Source organism: Hippocampus comes, unplaced genomic scaffold, assembly GCF_001891065.2.
Source record: "Hippocampus comes isolate QL1 unplaced genomic scaffold, H_comes_QL1_v1.1 scaffold522, whole genome shotgun sequence".
NCBI lineage: Eukaryota > Metazoa > Chordata > Actinopteri > Syngnathiformes > Syngnathidae > Hippocampus > Hippocampus comes.
In genome coordinates this window covers 389,780-409,332 of record NW_017805388.1, presented here as the reverse complement: position 1 = coordinate 409,332, position 19,553 = coordinate 389,780, and the positions used below count along the sequence as shown (strand labels likewise).

The window sequence follows — 19,553 nt, the reverse complement described above, 5'->3', positions numbered from 1 at the left end:
ACGCTGCCTTCGGGTGCACTCGGAAATAGAAGCAAACGTTTCAAGCAAAATGAAGAATGTATCACAGTTGCTTTGGGTTTGATTTAAAAAAAATAAAAATAACAACACGCTGAGTCACTTCTACGTTTTTCGATTGCCAATTGAAAATGGAACAAACAAATGCTACAGACATGGCCAGGTTTTCCGTTTCCATTATTTAAGAACCCCAAATTTACATTTGAAAATTTGGGGGCTCGTGTCCTATGACCAACCGAAAATATGAAAATCCTTCAATGCAGTATTTACTGACCAGTAACCATTTCACATCATGCATCTTGCAGATCTGCAGTGCTTCACCCCACATTGAGATAATAACTAGTCAAATATTTGCTCAAGGAGCAGACGCCTGCACACAATCCTGTTGGAGGATATCAATAGGAACCCAACAGGTGAGCAACCAACTTTTTAAAATGTTTATTATTTGGCAAAGAGAATACTGTGTCAGGCACTTGAGTTTGTGTTTTCTCCAGTGCAATAGAGGCAAAACTGTCCCAAAGAAGCAAAAATATCATCATGCAGTAAGTGGCATGTTAGTTAGGTGATTGCCCTGTGCCTGACCAGATGAACTGCGGTCATCAAATGGTGGCCGACGTGCAGAAAAAAAAAAAAAGCAAAGCAACACAAATTACACAAATCAAATCATGTGGCCCTTCTACCTTCAAGCAGTGTTTGCCAACCACCAATGTGCCATGAAAAATGATGCCATTCCACTTAATTGGTCTCAAAATGATTAGCGACTTCAATAAATAATATTTATCCATCTCTACTAGCAACATGTAGTGATAGGCAGAAGCAATAAGTGCTCTTTCACCATCATACATAAGGTACATAGAAGTTGCCATTCATAACCGAATACGCAGGTTCGGGGCTGAGTACGCAGTAAAAATGTGCAAGGTTTGTAATTCCAGACCGATGACAAACGGCAACAGCAAAGAACTACTTTAGGCTGATGAAGGTCCGAAAACCACTTCGATGTAGTTCCTTGGCACGAATAAGACAAGGTAGCACCAAAGCAAGTGACTGCTTTGTCTTGAGCACAAAAACAGCGAATAAGAGGATGATGGGCTTTTGGATTTTTCACAATTCGCTACTACTGGTCTGTTCCCGCGCCTTCTGTTATTTGTACGCAATTCAGAGCATTGAAACTAGCACGAGGACAAATCTAGGTACTCTCTTGAATCCCTCAGCTGTCTGGGAAGTGTTCAGAAATCACTCTGCAGGAGTTACACAGCATTATGCCACCTCAAGATTGAAAGTCTGGATGTGTTTTTCAGATGAAAACGGGGAAAATAGTGTGACATACATGTAGAAGGAAGAGGACAGCCATGAAGGTTCATTGTGTACAAAATCATTTCCACCCACAACACTCCTCCTCATGGCACAAAGACCTTAAAAAAAAAAAAAAGTTTGGGAAGCCGTAACCAGTCATACTAAATTCGCATAGCAGGTGGTGTGTTGATGTTAGTGCACAATGGTATATGTATATACCATGCGATGTTTGATAACTCGAGCAAGACGGCACTTTTATATTACCGGTGTTCATTTTTAAATCTCCTGAGAATTTCTCATTAAGGAGATGCAAAAGATTTTTTCCCTACAGTGATGTTAGTTATCTTTTGTGCCATTTTGGTTTGTTTGTTGCTGTGTCATGAGATATTTCTAATGTTAAATATGTGACTTGGCACAGTAAATGTTTGGAGCACTCGGCTTGAAAGCCCCCTCACCTCCCCCCAAAAAACATAGGACTCCCAACCAAAAACCATTTACATTAAGATAGAATAAAAATATTCCTAGACTGATTCCGATGCAGTGCACAAAATCTATTACTTAGTGATTATTAAATAAAATAAAGGAGTACAGTGGTAGTTTTTTGTTGCCGTTGAGGGTTTTTTTTTTTTTTTTTTTTTAATGGGGACATCCGTGTGAGAGGTATTTTCCGAACCTCTGTTATGATACTGCGCACTGAGGCTGATTTCAAGTGGTTTTGGGACAAAGACAAGAAAGAAGCGGGGCCCTCCTTTTCTCTCCCGGAGAAGCAACTCATTAAAAAATATATAATAATTCACCACAATAAAGCGTGCTTGTTCCAGTGAGAGAAACGAGGAGGGCAGGGAGGTGTCTGTTATGGGACTTTGGCAAATAACACCCTCCACTCCTTTCTGTTGGGACTTTGGGAACGTCAGTCTTTCAGTAAGTTGGCGGTTGATACTCTCCGGGAGTCTCCTGGTTTTCGGAGAAAGGGGACTGCTGGTAGCCGGTGGGGCCACTGTTGCCGGTGGAGTAGGGGGCAGGAGGGTACGCGGGGTCCCCAGCGGGGTCTGCGTACTGCTGATTCAAGTCGCTCAGGCCTTGGCGATACCGCTCGTAGGCCAAATAGGACAGCAGAGCCTGGAAGCAGAAAGTACAGGGGCTCTTTCGGTGGCGCTCGAGTCAAAACGGTGGCTCGGGCGCTCTCGTTTTGCAAGGCGAGGCTTACCCAGGTGAGGATGGAGAAGAAGGAGAACGCCACCACGGCGCGAGCGGCATCAGCCGGCACAGCGAGGCTGGTGGTCCGAGACCACTGGTGGGCCAGGACGCAGAAGCAGATGAACCACAGCAACGTCCACGCCGCTGCAACATCACAATAGTTCCGGTCCAAATATTGGCATTTTTTAAACCCCGCTAAGATTGTACTTTTAACTTTGAAATGGCATCTCACCTGAGAAGCCCAAGTCCCCGATGATGATGTACTTCCTCTCCTTGGCGTTGCTGATCTGCGGGAAGTAGGCGTCCAGCACCAGGAAGGCCACACACGCCAGGAAGGCCAGCACGCCGATCCCCACGCCGTAGCTGCACGCGCTATCCCGCCGGTTGAACATGCACGTGGGCTCCGGCTCCGAGGAGTTGTTGACGTAGCCCTCCGCCGTGATGGTGGCAAACACCACGATGGCAAAGAGCTAGCGGAGCAAGTCAATCATAGTTGGAAAATATAAAGACTTCATATAAAGACTAAAGCTTTGGAATGTTACAAGAATATTTCAATGAAAAGTCATGATGTGATGCCATGTCGCTACAATTTAAGTCATAATTGTAGAAGAAACAAGTGGCAGATTACAAGAAAAAGGTTCGCATCTTGCAAGTAGATAAGTTTCATTTTCATTTTTTAGTCATAGTTTCAATGTTACAAGAAAAAAAAAGTTGTGAGAAAAGTTTGAATGCTTCTTGAACAAAGTAGCACTGTTACAAGAACGTTAATATTAAAACAAAATGTTTCGATTTTATGAACAAAAGAGTTGAAATATTCCAAGAATAAAGTTGCAGTGCTCCGACAATAGTCAGAATATTGTGAGAATAAAGCTGTAATGTGAGAAATGAAGTAGCAATTTGACGACAATTTAGGTCAAACTGTTGTGAGACTAAACGGAAAAAAAGGCTGATTATAGGAAAAAAAAACGTGATTGCCTTCTCGCTATAAAAAAGTAATATTACGACAAATAGTTCCAGCGAAAAGTAATTACATTGCAGAAATAAAGTCGGAATATTCCAAGAAAATGTCAGAATGCTTTACAAACAGTGAAGTTACAAGAATAAAGTCCTAATATTAAAAGTAAAAGTTACAAAATATATGTACACATGTTGCAAGGATAAAGCTGAAATATCCCAAGAAAAACAACATACCAATAAGTCGGAGTGAGTATAAAGTTGAAATATTACAGGAAAAACTTTGTATAGGCCGAAATTTACAAGGACAAAAATATAATACATTTTTTTGGGGGGGGGGGGGCTGCGATGTTATCCAAATAAAATCGTAACGTTACAAGATTAAAGATCATGTGACTAAAATCGGTATAATTATGGAAAAAATACGAAAGGCTTGTAACCAACTAACTACCGCACATTTATGACTATAATAGAATACAATAGTGATTCTCAAATCACCAGATAAAAATGCAACACCTTCTTTTGCATAAAGGAGCCTCACTTCCTCGTTTAGCCTGAACTCGCAATTGACAAGCAGAACTGACGAAACATGCCATCAAACACAAACAAAAAGTCATTGACGCAATGACGTGATGCAGCACGAGACATGCGAATCGACGCCGGCTTTAGCAAACTTCTGCCTCTGACTAAACTTTCAAGCCCAATCATCAGTTTATCTCATTTATTGCAAATAATTATCGAGTATGTGATCGGCTGTAGCAGCTGTTTGACAGCTAGCCATGCTAACTAACGAACGGTTGTGTTCCCGCACTCACCCAACTCAGGCATCGCAGAATCGTCTGAGGCTTTTTCAGAAAACCCTCCAAGTCGAACGCGCCACCGGCCAGCGGGGCTCCATATGCGTTGCTTTGCATTTCCTGTCTCTTTACTCTTAATTACTAACAACAACGACGAAAAAAGCTGGAAAACTAAGCCGGAAAAAAAAAAACAACTTTCTGTTTGAGACGTGAAACTGCTTCCTGAAAACTTTACTAAGCCCGCCCCTTAATTTGAGACGTTCAGGACCCTCGGAAACGCGACAGTTTCAAGGAAATAGACGGACAAACAGATACCTCTTACCAGGGAACCAAGGCTCACTTGGAACATGTTATACTCACAGCATTGCGGCACGAGCCTTTTTTTGCGTGCGCCATCTGACGTGTGTGTGTGTGTGTGTATATATATATATTACACACTCTCACACACACACACACACACACACACACACACACACACACACACACTAGAGAGAGAGGGAGGGAGGGGGAGAGAGAGAGAGAGAGAGAGAGAGAGAGAGAGAGAGAGAGAGAGAGGGAGAGAGAGAGAGAGAGAGAGAGAGAGAGATGATTTTGATTTTTTTTAATTATAATTACCGTTTTAGTATCCACAAAACCCCAAAAACACGAAAAAAGAGTGAAAAAAACTCCAACGGTCGCATGATCGTTCTGAGGCTGACTAATGACGTCTAATCCTACTGTCCAATCACATCGCCGAGCGCCAAGTTCTTCTACGACGTCAACAACATGGCGGAAAGCGACATAGAAGTTACGTTTAGGAAGGTAACCGTTTTCTTACTTTTTTTCCCATTCGAGCGTGTTCGGCATGATTTTTGTCTTGTAGTTATTACTTGGTGAGATTCTAAATTACTGGCGATTCATTGTTTCAGTGAGGGGGAAAATAAACGCGTTTCTGGACTGTTCTTCGACACCGCTGTCAATACAGAATATTTTGACGATAAAAAGTGACGTCAAAGCTGACATAATTGTATTTCTGCCAAAGCCGAATAAACAAGATATAGATTATATTAATGTATTAAATGAGTTCCTGATGTTATGTGACAGTTGTAGGCGCAGTACACCGAACGAGCGTTAAATTCGCTCATTTTCATATCGAGTCCGGAAAAATATGACGTATTAGTCCACAAGAGGGGGCCATAACTACTCGAGCTCGATGGGCACGTCATACGCGTTTGCAACCATGTCCAGTGAATATTTATCTCACATACAGTGAAGAGTTGTTCTAGAAGTAGTGAATGAACTGAAAGATCATCTAAAACCTTGTTTATATACATTTACGACTATTACTCCCCCCCCCCCAAAAAAAAACCCTAAACAAAAACAAAACTGTGAACCAATAATGTGCCTGTCTGCTTCACCCACAGGAGACTGTGGGTAAACTTATATCCAGCTTCTTCAAGGAGGACAAAAGCAGATGTAAGTGAGCGACTAAGGCTGGGTGATTCATCCGTTTTTGATGAATTCGAGTTTATTGATCAGAATTATTTTTGAAATTGCTGTAATTTAAAGCAGATCGCCTGCTGATGTGCACTGCTTGCACTACAAAAATGGATCCAAAGATTTGATGCAAGTTCCTGCTCTGTAAAAAAATTCTTGCTCAAGGAAAAAAAAAAGTTTCAAAGCTTGTTTGATCTAAGGGGAAATAAAGCAAATCCCAGAAGGAAGAAGGTCATTGTCATTTTCTTTTTCCTACAAGCTAAGGCAGAAAAAAAGATTACAATCAGAAACTGGATTGAAGAGGAGCGGGGGGAAAACCTCTCTCTTTCTTTTTCACTCTCTTTGATGAAAAGTGCTTGTGATTCCTCAACTCAACTTTTTTTTTCTTTAATCTCTTGTGTGGCAGTAAGCGTAGAGGCTACATTACTCGTGGCAGAGATGCTGAAAATATTTGTCCAAGGTAAAGGTTGCCATGACACAGATATTATTCTACCTAAGAGTCAACGATGATGATGATGATGATGATGATATTTTCATGTTGTTCCGGTTGTCAGAGGCGACCGTGCGCTCTCAGAAACAAGCTGAATGCGAGGATTGCGATCGAGTGGACATCGAGCACTTTGAAAAGATCCTGCCTCAGCTGGTGTGGAGCGATACACATTCTACACTCACTGATCATAGCATTTTGGTACACATGCATAAAATCGAATCCAGCTGTACAGTATTAAAAAACAAATAAGAAAGAAAACATTTTTTTTTTACAAGATTACAGCTGTAATATTGTGCAAAAGTGTTCCAAAAACCAAGTTGTGAGAATAATGTCGGAATATGACAAAGAAAAAATATGAACATCACGACAATAAAGTTACAGTTATTTTGGGTACAAAATGTTATTACATGGGAGGTGCAGACTGGCCTAATAATCATCAACGAGACTCTCATTCATTGACGCACGTGTGACTCACCAGGCCAAGCCCTGTTTTATAAAGCCACACAACTTGTGAGCCCATCCATCCATTCATTTTCTGATCCACTTTTTCCTCACAAGGGTCGCGGGGGGGTGCTGGAGCCTATCCCAGCTGTTTTCGGGCAGTCGGCGGGGGACACCCTGAACCGGTTGCTAGCCAATCCTAGGGCACAGAGAGACGACCAACTATCCGCGCTCACACTCACACTTAGGGACAATTTGGAGTGTTCGATCAGCCTGAGGTCGACGCGCTAAACCCTCGAGCCGCCACCTTCAGAGGCACAGATACTTAAGTGTAGAACATGAGGATGGCAACCTAAAGTATACAAAAAAACAATATTGGGACTTCACATGCATATTTTGCCACGTTAGAATGCAAAAATATTCACCAGCTTTGGGCACTACCATTTTAACACCTTCCCTTTGTCCTTCCTTTTTCAGCTGCTGGACTTCTAGCTGCCACAAGATGGTACCAGAGTGTTTTACGACTGGTAGTCCCCCCACCCCCACCACACTTGTGTCAGTTCTGACTCTGCTTCCAAAAGTGCCATTAAACGCCTCCACACTGCCTTGTTTTTGTTTCTAGCCGTGTGCGTGTTGCGGGAAAAAACAAGATGCAGCGCCGCGCCACCTGCGCTCCCCCTGCGCAACAACAGGTGCTCCCAGCATGCTTGGCGGGCGCCCCGCATCAAAGCCTCCTGCGGCAGTTGGAAGCAATTAGAGTAATAAGGGGAGCAGCCAGTCTCTTAGATGATGACAAGTGCCAGGAACAAGGGGGGAGGGAAAAAAGTACCCCCTCTGGGCACTTTGAAGCTCCCTTTTGCTGTCCTGCGATGTTTAGTTAGAGGTAGAGGGAAGGCCAAAGGGGAGCGCTGGCGCTGGGGGAAAGTTGCACGCGTGTGCGCGTTGGGCCAAACGTGGCCCGAGAGACCACACGCATAGACGTTCTGTCGTAAGGCAAACAGAGCAAAACAGCGTGGAGCGCGCTCCAAAGAGGTTCAGGGTGTCAGTGGCAAGGTCAATAAACACCAAACGAAAAAGGGAAGGAGGCGCCGCTCCTCCTTTCATGGCGGTGGAAGGTATTTTCCATGCTTTGTTCCTCCATTGTGAGTCAACGGAACACCTCACGCTATTTATTCGTGTGACTCACGAGCTGAGAGTCCATCCGGAAGTGAGTGGGAGCGAAAGGTGGAAATCCACACGCCGCCTTACTTTACGTTCACCTTTTCCCCGAACGCGCGGCCAATTTGTCCGTCACTAATCGGTTGGCTTGATAACAGCTGACGCTGTCGGGGATCCCGCCCGCGTGCCAGTTGTGGCGTGGGCCGACCCGCTCGTTCGGATGACGAGCTGCCACTTTTACGCACGCCTTCGTATGTAATGCTGTCCCTCCATCCACGCCGGCCATTTGGAACGACAAGACGGAACATCTCGATGCTCTTCCATAATGGCAGACGGCGCAGTGAGCCCACCCTATCTACCCGCCGCTATTCAAATGAGAGAATGTTCCATTTGTTCATCGGCTAAACGGGCCGAGAGGTCATCCGTCCATTATCTGAGCCGCTTTATACTCGCAAAAGGGTCGCGGGCGTTCCGGAGCCTATCCCAGCCCACTTTGGGCAGCAGGCGGGCTATACCCTCAAATGGTTGCCGGCCATTCAAGCACACGGAGACCGACAACCGTTCGCACTCACAATCGCACCTAGGGACAATCCAGAGTGATCAATGAACCGACCGTGCACGTTTTTGGAATGTGGGAGGAAAGCGGAGTACCCGGGGAAAAGCCACACGGGCAGGCACGGGGTGAACGCGCAAACTCCACAGGGGAAGGCCGGGACCGGCCACTGAACCCATGGCCTTGCGCACTGTGAGGCGGACCAGCTCACGGGTCGCTCACCGTGCCGTCCCAGACCAGGATTTCAGTAAGATCAGGGTATTAGTGTGATTTCAAAGTCATGACCCTTCAAAATAAAGGCCTGAGAGAGAGAGAGAGAGAGAGAGAGACACACACACACACGCACACACACACACACACACACACACACCTTTAATGATATCTGCAGGACAGTGCCAAACAGCCCGGTGGTTGAGGTCCACGGTTTTAAACGCTAGGCCCACTGCGCTGAGTGTGTTGATCACGTGGAACTACAATTGGGATTGGGATTATTGAAATCAAATGTCAGGATTGTTTTTTGTTGTTTTTTTTAACCCCCCAAATTCTTCAAACATCACACCACGAGTCCACGGGGGTCCACTTTACAGTGTTGTTGATTCACTGTTTTTGAGCACGCTCGAACATGCCCCAAGATGCCACAAATGTCTTGCGTAACAGAAAAGTCATAGTTTTGTGCCCTCGCGTGCCTTGGAAGTATGTTCAAGTGAGGGGAGGAGCGTGTTTTGAAATCGGCTCCGTCTGATAGAAAAGTAGTCATTTGACATCATTCTGTTGCATCTGGAGGCAAAAACCGAAAAAAAAATATATATATATTTACCTGAAGCGTACACGTCATGAAGATTTTCTGTTAATTTCGCCAACAACCTCAACTCAGCTCCTCGCAGACATCAAAACATCTTTGCCTCTTTGATGAACAAGACTTCCTATTTGTCCATTCAGTGATTTTTTTTTTCCAGCGAAAGAATCAAGGTAGAAAATGGGAATTAATTCCTAAGTAGCGTACTGCAAAATGTTGGGGGTTGACTGCGATGCAGAAGAATCACGAGAAGGACAAAGCCGAGACGTGTCCCACGGATCCACCGCTGCAATCACTGATTGACTAAATAGGCAATGGCGCGTGCCTCGTTGTATGCCTGCGTGCGCTGGATGCAAGGGGCTGCGATGCATTAGCGCCGGGGAGACGAGAGGCCTCCCTGGGCCCCTCTCGTGGGCACGCCGCCGTCTCACCGCGGCGGGGCGCATTCCACAACGGTCGCCCGAGAGCTCGCGTGTGCGCGCGCGGGGACAAAGCGCATTCGGCGGCTGCGACGCACGCAGGATGGCACCCACGGGCCTTGGGGGCCCCCGTCCGAGGAGGGTCCCGAGCTAGCTGATCAGAACATACCTGGCAGCTTCTCCGGGCCGGCATCACCGCTAACTGCTTGTGGCGCTCGGCTGTTAGTCGCGGGCTGCGGATGGTGCGCCGCTGCGCCGGCTTTGCTCGCCGCGGGGGGCGGGAAAGGATTCTTCCGGAACCGGCGAGGCGGATGATCGGGTCAGGGACCTCGACATGCCGCTGGAATAGGGGACAGGGAAGCGAGAGGGATGCACAATTAGGCCTCGGAGCAGGGTTATTTCTGGAGCCATACCCGCTTATAGTCGGTCGCCCCTCCTCCGAGCGCCGGCACAATAACACAGTAATCTCCTTACGTAACCGCACAAACTCCAAAAAATAAAGAGCGCTAAAAATATCGTGCGAGTGGAGGTGACGTCAAAAGGCGTCAAACTTTGGGCCGACCGCACCGCAGGGGTCGGCGGTGCGCTCTATTTTTAGGGCCCCGCCACAAGTGCCGGCCGGCATCAAGAAGACTCGGAGCCTTCGCAAGACGGAGGAGGGGCTGTGAACCCGAGAGCGTGTTTGACCGGGTTTGGAAAGGAGCCGGGAAGGACCGTCGGTCAAGTCGACCCGGGTTAGGACTTCAGCTGGGAACGTGTGAAGCCCTCCCTCGCAGGCTACAACTTGCGGTGAGCGGGGTGCGCGCCGACGGATCATCGGGCCCGATCTAGTCATCCGAGTAAACAAAGGCCCGATTAGCGCATGTCGAAAAGATGATCTTGGGCGATTTCCACGTGACGTTTTGGGCGTGAGTCTTCCCCGACCGAGTTTGCAACGGCCGATCGGCACGCGTGCGCCCGGCTCCATTCCGTTTCGTTTCTCAATCGCGGAGTCCGGGGGTCGACCCAAATTTGTGCCGACAACACTTAGCATTCGCAATTGTAAATATTGAACAGAATGGTTAGCCCCCGGCCTTTTCCAGAATGATTTTGAGCTAAAATCACTCTTGGCCAATTTGTTTGCTCGTGATCATCTTTTAGACTCCCAACAAGCGGGCCTTTGCTAACTCGGATCCAAAGTGGAGTAAAACGTCCAAATTTGGACCATTTTGTGTGTGTGTGTGTGTGAGAATGGGGTATTGGTCACGGTCATGTGAATGCTGCCTTTTGCCACCCTTTGAAAGCGCACACTTGCTTTTACCTGACGGGTGCCGCTGATTTGCTGAGCTGCAGAATTGAAACGGTCTCAGCAGTGACGACGCGTCTCCGTGCGAACAACGGCGTCCACGTCTATTGTCGCATTGCGCTTACCTCGCAGGACTACGCGGAGAATAGCCCTGATGGACTCTCCTTTCTAACGGGTCTGAACCCCCCTTTTGGCCCCACCCGCCCCAACGCAGAATCGCAGGGAACTCGACAAGTTCCGCAGCAATGAAGCCACCAATTGACCGACCGACCAACCAAGTGATCGCCAGTTCATAAATGACTATCCAAGTGACTAACTTACTCCATTTAACCAAGTAAATCAACCAAACAAATGACCGACAAAGAAACCGACGGAGCGACCAACCAGTCAAATGACTAACCAACTGACCAACCCTCCAGAATACCCGTGATTACTTTTCAGTGCCAGGACCTACCAAATGAGTTTATTGAGTTGATGCGTTGGCGTCGGAGGCCGGTCAGAGTGTTGCTTCATCTTGGAACGGAAGGCCGGCAAGCGCTCATTCACGGCTTTTCTTCCGGAACGATCGCCGACCGCGCATCCATCAACACCCGTGACGCAACTCCGTGAAACACTTTGAGGTTTTCCGAATCCGCACCCTCTTTTTACTTTTGGCCTTCCCACCGTAGGTTTTCATTCCAGTCTGATGGGATGTCTGGGATTTCTCTCTGTCGCTCTTTGAGCTCGTCTTTCAAGAAGCCCAGATGTCAAGGGCGTGGCTCCGCTCCGGCTCACCCCAAAGGTGTTTTGCCGAGCTCAAGTTCTTCCGCCCCAAACTCGGCCTTCTTGGCCTTTTCTGCTGGCCGAAAGCCGGTCGGAAAACACGACCCGCGCTTACAACCGCGATTCGAGGATTCGTCCCGTGAAATTGCCCACAGTCTTCTCTCCTCATTTTGCGGCACGTTTCTCGGCTGGCTGCGGCGAGTCTCCGACGTGTTTGTCCCATCAGATTTCAGCCTCGGTTGCAGCGCGGCCTTCGCCAGCGCCGCTGCGTGCGTCACGTCGACCCTCTGGGCGCAAGGGGGGCCTTTTCTTGAAGCAAAACTCGTCCTGGCGGGGTCAGGGCAGTGGCCCTCGATGAAGCGCACGCTTTCCTGACCTCCGATTGGTGGCCGACCTCGTTCCGGGCGAAAAACGCCGATCTGTACGTTCCTAATGCATTCCACAATCCGCATGGGACAGGGACAGGGCACATGGCCCGTAAAGGTGACGGAAGGGGACATTTGCTGAGAGCGGCCGCCTTTTCCGCTCGAACAAAGGCAGCCGCGACCTGAAAAGGAAGAGCGGATGATCCGCCCCCGCCCGGGTCGGAACAAAGCCATCGGTAGCCTTCGCGTCCCCCTTCTGTTTGCTCATCTGCAGCTGAACAAACCGCCGGGGTATCGTCTATCACCGCCGCCGGGATTTGGGAGCCGTCCGAGAGAAACGGTTTGTTATTGCCGCGCCTTTGAAGTCCCGGGAAAGGGATGGCGACCTCGGCAAAGAAAGCGGCCGATCGCGTGGCGGCCGAGAGGGCAAGTGCGCTCGTCATTCTTGGAAATCATTCCTGGTTTCTTGGAAAGCTGCTCGCTGAAGACATTTCTCCGCAGATATTGGGGGGGGGAGCAGCATTCAAGAGCTCAAAGCACATTTTGTCAAGAAAATTGCAATCCGTCCACTTTTCTACCAGCGAACCTCGGAAGTGAAGTTGGCACTCCACTTTTTCTCCTCGGAAGTCAAAGGACGGGTGTCACGTAAAAAGCCGGCCGGCGCCCCTTAATACCCGCTCCTCGCCGACCCCTTGAATTGCCATTGAGCGCCGAGCCGGCCGGCCCCACAACGGAGGCCGCGCCGAGGGGATGTCGTCGGCTTTAATGAGGCCCCGGCTGAAAAGGAAGCCGCTGGCTCGGCTCCACCAAAGGCTCGGGAGCGCCGACTGTGTCCAAATCATGCGCGCTCAATCAATTTGTTCCAGCGTCAAACTGTCACGATCATCGAAGCTTTACGACGCTTAACCTACCCGTGACGTTTTTATAACAAACGCCAACACTCGTCGCCGTCATGCAAGTTCTGTACCACTGTGAAATTCAACTCAAATATGCCAAACTACTGAACCGAATGACATGTACGCTTGTTGCTTGTGATACATGTCGGGCCTGACGGATTCATCGGCCGGCATTAGCTCTTAAAATTGGCAAAAATGGACTTTTTTTTTCAACATATTGCAAAATAGGACAAAGATAATGAGCTTCCCCCCCAACACACACACACACACACACACACATATTCATCTATTCTTTGTCCACAGTGAAGAACAAGTCATCTTACAGAAGTTGTGAAACTCCCAATTTCTACTACTACTATTAATCGGAGTGTATCTGGGTAAACGTTACGATGTAAAAGAAGAGCGTTGGGGTACTGTTATTTTTGTTCATGATTCTTATCAAAATCTTGTTTTGATGGAATGAAAAATGTCACAGCTGAAATGTTGATCAACTTCTGTTTGGGAAATCGCCGCTCGAGGTGAAAAAAGGGGAAGCGAGATGAAGCGTTGAAAAAGGTTTGCCACCATTCGCGTGACCCTCAAAAGTGATTCTTGATGCGGGAAGTACAAATGATCAACTGAGATAGTGCGGTGGCACAAGTGTGCACACCCTCCTCCGACCGGGGATCGCGCTGTGTTTGGAATTAAGCGCGCTCGCGTTCAAACTCACGTTAGATCGGAGTAGACGCCCAACCGCGAGCGTGTCAAGTGCCTCCAATGAACCCCAAATAAAGTTCATGCGTTTGAGTCGGCTTTTCGCGCCGACGATGCGGGCGATCGTCGCAACAGGAGAAAACGTGGAAATAATGGTGGGGCGGGGTAATGACGACATTATTTAGGTGCCCCCCGGCCCTGCTTTCACCGAGTTGATTTTGGACATCAACCCGCGATCTTTTCCAACTCGTGGCCTTTTTCCACCCCAAATTTTGTTTGAACTCCAAATCGTAGTACCTGAACTCTGTTTTTGTTTTTTTTAGGGGGGCCTTCCCACTGTAATGAGCAGAGCCACATCGGCGGCACAATGACACGCAGCGCAAAGAAGAAAAAAGAAGCGGTAACAACTGTGAGCGTCCCAGTGGGCGCGATGCTTCACACGGACTCCTCCGCCCCCAAAAGCCGTCGCACTTCACTTTGATTCTTTATTCGGCCCCTCCTTCCTCCTCGCCCGTCGCCACAATCCCTTACATCCAGCCGACGGAAGCTCTTTTGTTCGCCGGCACCCGGGCAACCGCATCAAAGAGAAGAGCGGAAAAAAAAACCCAAATCAAAATAAAACCTCAAACTAAAACCGAGAGAAAAGGACGAGAGACGATCACAATGGGACAGCTGCTGCTGCCGCCGCGTTCAGGAGAAAATATGGCCAGACCTTCATCATCATTTAGTCGGAGGCGACCGAAGTTCAAGAAGCATACTTGTGGGAAAAAAAGTATGCACAAAAAGAAAAAAACGAAACAAAAACAAAAAGACTCGAAAAGTAACAATACCAACTGACTAATTTCGGTGAAGAAAGGTGTGCAAGTACAGCGTGGAAAAGGCATCTTTGAAAATGTAACTCCCGGCGTCTTACCTTGAGCGCATCTGCCTGTCAGTGGGAGTCGTCGTCTTTCATTTGTTCTCATCTCGCAGATGTTGAGGATTTTGCAGCAAAACTTGAGCGGCAGCCATCAAACTTGGAATCTCTCGGCAGCAAAACGGCAAGCAGCACAAGATTACAACATGTATTTTTACCGTCCATTATAATTACTTGGCACAGAAAGAAACCCTTGCACGCAAAGTCGTTGTCAGTGCATCTCCAGGTTAATATAAGTCAACGTTCTCGCCTTCCGTGCAATATCAGCCTCCGGGGTTTCAACGGAGCGTGGCCAATTGCATTCCAGTCGGAATGGCGTAGGAAGAATGAAAATGCCGCAATGGGGTTTCATTCGGTTTCACAGGCGTGGAATCTCCCTGGTGCCAAACCGATCAGAAGGATTTTTTTTTTCATCGTGTCAACGGTGAAGCGCAGCGTTGTCGGGATGCTCGTTATCTGCGCAGTCCGTCTTGACGTAGTGGACATGTTATTTCTATTTATTTACCGAGTTTGTTATTTTGCTGGGATTGAGGGGACGGCTAAACCCTGCGCTGAGGTCGAAAGGGTTGCTCAAGACATTCACATTGGCGTTGAAACACGTGGTAGTTCTGTTCAATTTCTGTTTGGATTAGGAGGGTCTTCCCAGCAAGGGTCCCTGAGAAACTCTGATTTTGTGAAGACACGAAAGGCGGCGGTGGGAGAAGGGGGCTGGTCGAGTTTGATGACAAACAAAAAAGCCACATCGGACTTTGTCTGAGGCCCATTATGAGGCTCTCTTTGTGGCTCTTCATGAAAGGCCATTAAGGGGACGGTGAAAGGCTCTCTCACGTCCTCATCGGGGAGTTTGATGGATTACGTTCATGCTTTTTCGGACGCTTTGATCTCACTGGACGCCCTTGAAGCTCTGATATGTTAACGAGCGAGGTCCATCCTCCACCTACTGGAGCCTTTCATCTCGACACCGGCCCACCCCGCCCCACTCCCTCCTAAACCCTCGGCGAGAGTCGCCACCGCAAAGTACCGCCTCTCTGGCATCTCGGACGAAGCGCAGCCATGCTTGTCATTAAAAAGCGCCCCCCCTCCCCCAAAAAAAAAATGTTTGCGGCATCTCCATCATGATGGTTCGGCGAGCCATAAGGAGACATTTAATACTGCCTTTGCTGGAAAGAGACGCCAGAGGCGATTCGGGATGAAAGCTGCATCATGGAAGATTCCAGTCGAGGACAGGGGAGGCAGGCCAGACGCTCCCCGAGGGGGTTCACGGCAGAGAAAACCGGGTGGTCAACTATCATTGGAATGTTGAAAAGTTTGCTCTCCCTCGGCTCTCATGTTAGCGGTAACGCGTGACCCGAACTTGAGAAGGTAACATTGAAAGCTGATGTTGGAAGCTAATGTCGGAGTCGTCGACTAACGTTGGTCTCCATGAGCAAATGCCAAGTGGCCATGAGCGAGAGCGCTCCAAAGTAGCTTGGATCCGACTGGTTTGGCAGGACTTTTGGCGTTAGCCCAGGTTGCTCTGAGGCCCGCTCTGCCCCTCTGTCATATGGTGGTCCACAGGGGTCTATTTTGGGGCCCTTGCTGTTTTCATTGTACTTGCTGCCCCTCCATCCCATCCGTCCAAAGAAAACAGGGTATTTTCTTCCACCGCTGCGCGGGTGACAGTCAGATCGATGTCCCGCCGAGAAGAAAGGATGCATTCTCCTAAAGACCACTTTTGTCCTTGCTCGAGGAAATCAAAGCCCGGATGTCACTGAATTTCAATGAAAAGAAAACACAAGTCTCGATGGTCGGTCTTTTGTACATTTCATCCTGTTGACCCGGGCGCCCCAATCTAAAGCCAGCAGTCTCAAAATGAGCTTTTAAATTGGACAATGATTCGAAATTGGAGCGGCGAATCAGGGCTGTTGTTGGGTCCGGCTTCTTTCATCTTGGCCAGCTGGCACAGGGACAGCGTCACTTAGGAAGGCTCATAAACGCCTTTGTTACATCTCGGCAAGATTACCGTAACGCTCTTTATTTTGGAGTCGGCCAGTCCTCCCTCCGGTGTCTCCGGTCGGTCCAAAATGCTGCCGCTCGCCTCCTAGTGGGAACTCGTAAGAGTGAGCGCCTAACCCCAATTCTGGCCTCCCGTCACCGGCTCTCGGTACGTTTTCGAGTTTGTTTCAAAATACTTCTATTTGTCTTGAAATCTTTACAAGGCCTGGCCCCAGCTGACCCCTCTATGCTCCTCTGCCCCGGTGCCTTTGGGAACAGTGGAAACCCAACTTCAGAAGCCGATATTTGAAAGCTAATGTTGGAGGCTAACATTGGAGCTCAAGTCGAAAGCTAATAGCGCTCATGTTTCAGGTAGCATTGGATGAACTTGAGGAGTTCGAGGCAACGTTGAAAGCGATCAAGCTATCATTGGCACCATCGTTGGGTGCAAACAAATTCCAAACTTTCCATTCTAAAATGTCCAAAACACCAAGGTTTTTGTTTTTGTTTTTTGCCAGTCCACGATTCAATTATTTCACAGCATTTCAATTCAGCATAATCTCTTCAGCGTTCCTCTGTGTTTTCTACCGATATTGCATTCTCTCGTGACCATTGTTGGTGGCAAATCTTTGGCTCGTCGAATGGGCCGAGGCCGCGGTGGCCCTCCTGCGTTTGTGCGTCGGTGCGCGGCGAGGGCGCAGAAGCAATGACATGCGTCAGTCCTCAAGTGCTGGGCAAAGAAAGACGCACTTGGAATGGCGTGTGATTAAGAAGCAATCTGCGGGTGCCCTTGCACTAAGAGGCGCACTGGGGCGAGACACCAAAGCGGCTACGGCGGAACCGTAGAGGATCACGGTAAATGGACGGAAGTGAAGCACCAAATCCCTCCGCCTGCCCTTTCCCAGCTGATTCGGGGTGACCGACACCCATCCGGGGTGGAACCGGCCTCCCGCCACCAAGTCATCTGTAAAACGCTCAAGCTCTCCTGCGAGCCGAACGAGGACGAGCGCCATCGACGACGGCCGGATCCTTTTTTTCATGCGGCTTTTGTTTTCCGGCAAATTTGCTTGAATTCCCGGTTCCGCTCCAGAAGCAAAAAGGACCGAAGTCTCCCAAGAAAATATCCCTGGACAGAGCAATCTTGCAGCCACATGTGTGAGCTTGTTTACTTACACGGCAGGCTTTTAAGTGCAGGAATGTCACGACCGAGACCGCAACATCACGGACTAAACGCTCTCCCATGTGGAGAAAGTGCGCAGCGGCACGGGGGGAGGCGGGGGCATCTCCGTGCCTCTCCAGCGGCGTCATACAAAAGCAAACACGCTAACTGCGACGCCTCCTGGGTGAATTTCCAAAAAATCTCCCCTTGAAATCAGAAACCCGACTTCATCTCCGCTCCTAGCCGGGACCGCGTCCAAGCGGCGGATTTGGGATCGGGATGAGACTCCGAGGAGAAGCGCGAGGCGCCCCTTTCGCGCAGCTCGGACGAGCCAAAATGCGGATGCCTTTTTTCCCGTTGGCGACGACGTGGCTCATGGAGTCGAAGTAACACGGGTCGGCCGGCGGTGCTGATTCTGAAGGCCCCGGCCAGATGAGTTTTGAGACGGCAACGCGGACGCTGACCTCGGACTGCATGAAAAAAATCCAACGCTCGCGTGGCGTGTTTACAGGAAGCGCTTCGGTCGAGGACAAAGTCGACAAAATGAAGAGAAGAGGCCGTTGGGAACCAATCGAGACAATTTCAAGGACCAAATATTGGAAGTGACGTTGCGGACGCGGTGCTTTCCGTGGCGTTTAGGCCAGCGGAGAAGCAACGTTCCGTCTTTGCCGGCAACGGCGGGCAAGTCTCGCTTTGCGTCCATTTTTTTTCCCCGCGCAAAAGGTTCCGCTCTTGAGCGGTCTTCCGGTCGGGTCCCTCAATGGCTTCGCAGCCCAAATAATCGACGGGCCAGGCCCTCCTCCCGGAGGCCGGCCGAGCTGCGGGAGAGGGAGCCTTCCGGTCCGGAGGGGCCGAGGTCGGAGCCGGCCGGGCCGGTGCCGCAACGCTCCCGTTTCCTCGCCGCTCCGTCGCCGCGTGGTCGGGCGAGGCGGCGCCGCGGCAGCGCCTCCTTTGAGGAGACCTGCCCCGATGCGCCGCTTCCCGCACTCTGCCGCCCGGCAGAAAAGCGCGTCGATGAATAAGGGTCGGGACCCGGAGGCTTTAGTATCGCGTGCGCACTTTTTGGACCGGGGAGGAACGCTCAGGTCAAGGTGGGACGAGCTGAGCTCCCGTAGGTGTCGGTCGCGTGCGCTTCGAACAGTTGCCGGCTGTCCAAACAGATCCGGCGCTCTGAGGTCGATGACGAACGTTAAGACGAAAAGATGGGCGAGGTCATGTGGAAGCGCGAGTCTTCAGGGCCTGAAAAGCTCGGAGAAACGTGCACATCCCTTTTCAGTGAAAATATTGCCCAAGTCCTCTCGGCGTCGAGAGAAAATCGTTGCCGCCTTTCGCAACACCAGGAGCAAAGGAAGGCATTTACGCCCTTTGGGGACTCCCGCTCCAAGTAAAAGGTCAGAACGGAGTGACATCCGCTTCAATCGTTGACGTTCTTCGCCACATGAAAGCGCAGGAATTGGACCGGCACTTCGGGGGCGGGGGCCATAGTTTGTTTGCAACAAGCGGGCGGTCGCGTCAGCACCGCGCGTTCCGCTTCTGCCGTGTGCGCGGGCGTCAGCAGTGTGTGTTTGAATCTGTCAAAACAAACCGGGAAAGAGCTCCGTCCGTCGCCTTAAAGCGCGAGAAGACAAGACGAGCGAGCGACGCGCGCTTCAGCACACGCGGCCCGGATCCGCGCTCGGAGTCGGGACCCGGCCGGAACGAAAACCCGAGCGGACTTGAAATCGGCCGTGGATTCAAAGGTCAGGAACGAAGGTTACGACGTTGGGCTCGGCTCCTCGGCCGTCTCGCGGAGGCTGACAAACATCTGCGACGGTCTTTCCTTCACCTCCGACCGTCACGACGTCTTCGCGGTGACCTGCGGCTATCGGGGCCCACATCAAGGCATGCCAAGCGCGTGCGCCCCCCCCCCCCGCC

At 49.6% G+C, this 19,553-nt stretch overlaps 2 protein-coding genes and 1 long non-coding RNA gene across 3 annotated transcripts in view; 1 reads left to right on the top strand and 2 right to left on the bottom strand.

Moving 5' to 3' along the window:
* Positions 1-431: 431 nt before the first annotated feature.
* syngr2a (synaptogyrin 2a) lies at positions 432-4,563 on the bottom strand. The gene is made up of 4 exons (XM_019873058.1): positions 4,275-4,563; positions 2,738-2,975; positions 2,516-2,649; positions 432-2,427 (listed from the first exon to the last, which is right to left on the bottom strand). Exons 1-4 carry the CDS (start codon positions 4,371-4,373, stop codon positions 2,227-2,229), a joined length of 672 nt encoding a protein of 223 aa, XP_019728617.1. The 5' UTR covers positions 4,374-4,563; the 3' UTR covers positions 432-2,226.
* Positions 4,564-4,956: 393 nt separating this feature from the next.
* cenpx (centromere protein X) lies at positions 4,957-7,267 on the top strand. The gene is made up of 5 exons (XM_019873050.1): positions 4,957-5,057; positions 5,660-5,711; positions 6,139-6,192; positions 6,287-6,375; positions 7,141-7,267. The coding sequence occupies exons 1-5, from the start codon at positions 5,022-5,024 to the stop codon at positions 7,153-7,155; spliced, it is 246 nt and encodes an 81-aa protein (XP_019728609.1). The 5' UTR covers positions 4,957-5,021; the 3' UTR covers positions 7,156-7,267.
* A 1,747-nt stretch (positions 7,268-9,014) lies between these two features.
* LOC109517723 (uncharacterized) overlaps positions 9,015-19,553 on the bottom strand; it is a 20,468-nt gene continuing 9,929 nt past the window's right edge. Inside the window, exons 2-3 of the long non-coding RNA XR_002168601.1 lie at positions 14,504-14,615; positions 9,015-9,929 (exon numbers count right to left, since the gene is read on the bottom strand). This is a non-coding gene — a long non-coding RNA (uncharacterized LOC109517723). The remainder of the gene's footprint in view (positions 9,930-14,503; positions 14,616-19,553) is intronic.

Coding starts and splice junctions, on each gene's coding strand:
- syngr2a (XM_019873058.1), bottom strand. CDS start 4,373: ATGCAAAGCAACGCATATGGAGCCCCGCTGGCCGGTGGCGCGTTCGAC. Junction 2,976..4,274: donor TTCTGCGATGCCTGAGTTGG/GTGAGTGCGGGA, acceptor TTGCTCCGCTAG/CTCTTTGCCATCGTGGTGTT. Junction 2,650..2,737: donor CGGGGACTTGGGCTTCTCAG/GTGAGATGCCAT, acceptor GTGATGTTGCAG/CGGCGTGGACGTTGCTGTGG.
- cenpx (XM_019873050.1), top strand. CDS start 5,022: ATGGCGGAAAGCGACATAGAAGTTACGTTTAGGAAG. Junction 5,058..5,659: donor TAGAAGTTACGTTTAGGAAG/GTAACCGTTTTC, acceptor CTTCACCCACAG/GAGACTGTGGGTAAACTTAT. Junction 6,193..6,286: donor GCTGAAAATATTTGTCCAAG/GTAAAGGTTGCC, acceptor TCCGGTTGTCAG/AGGCGACCGTGCGCTCTCAG.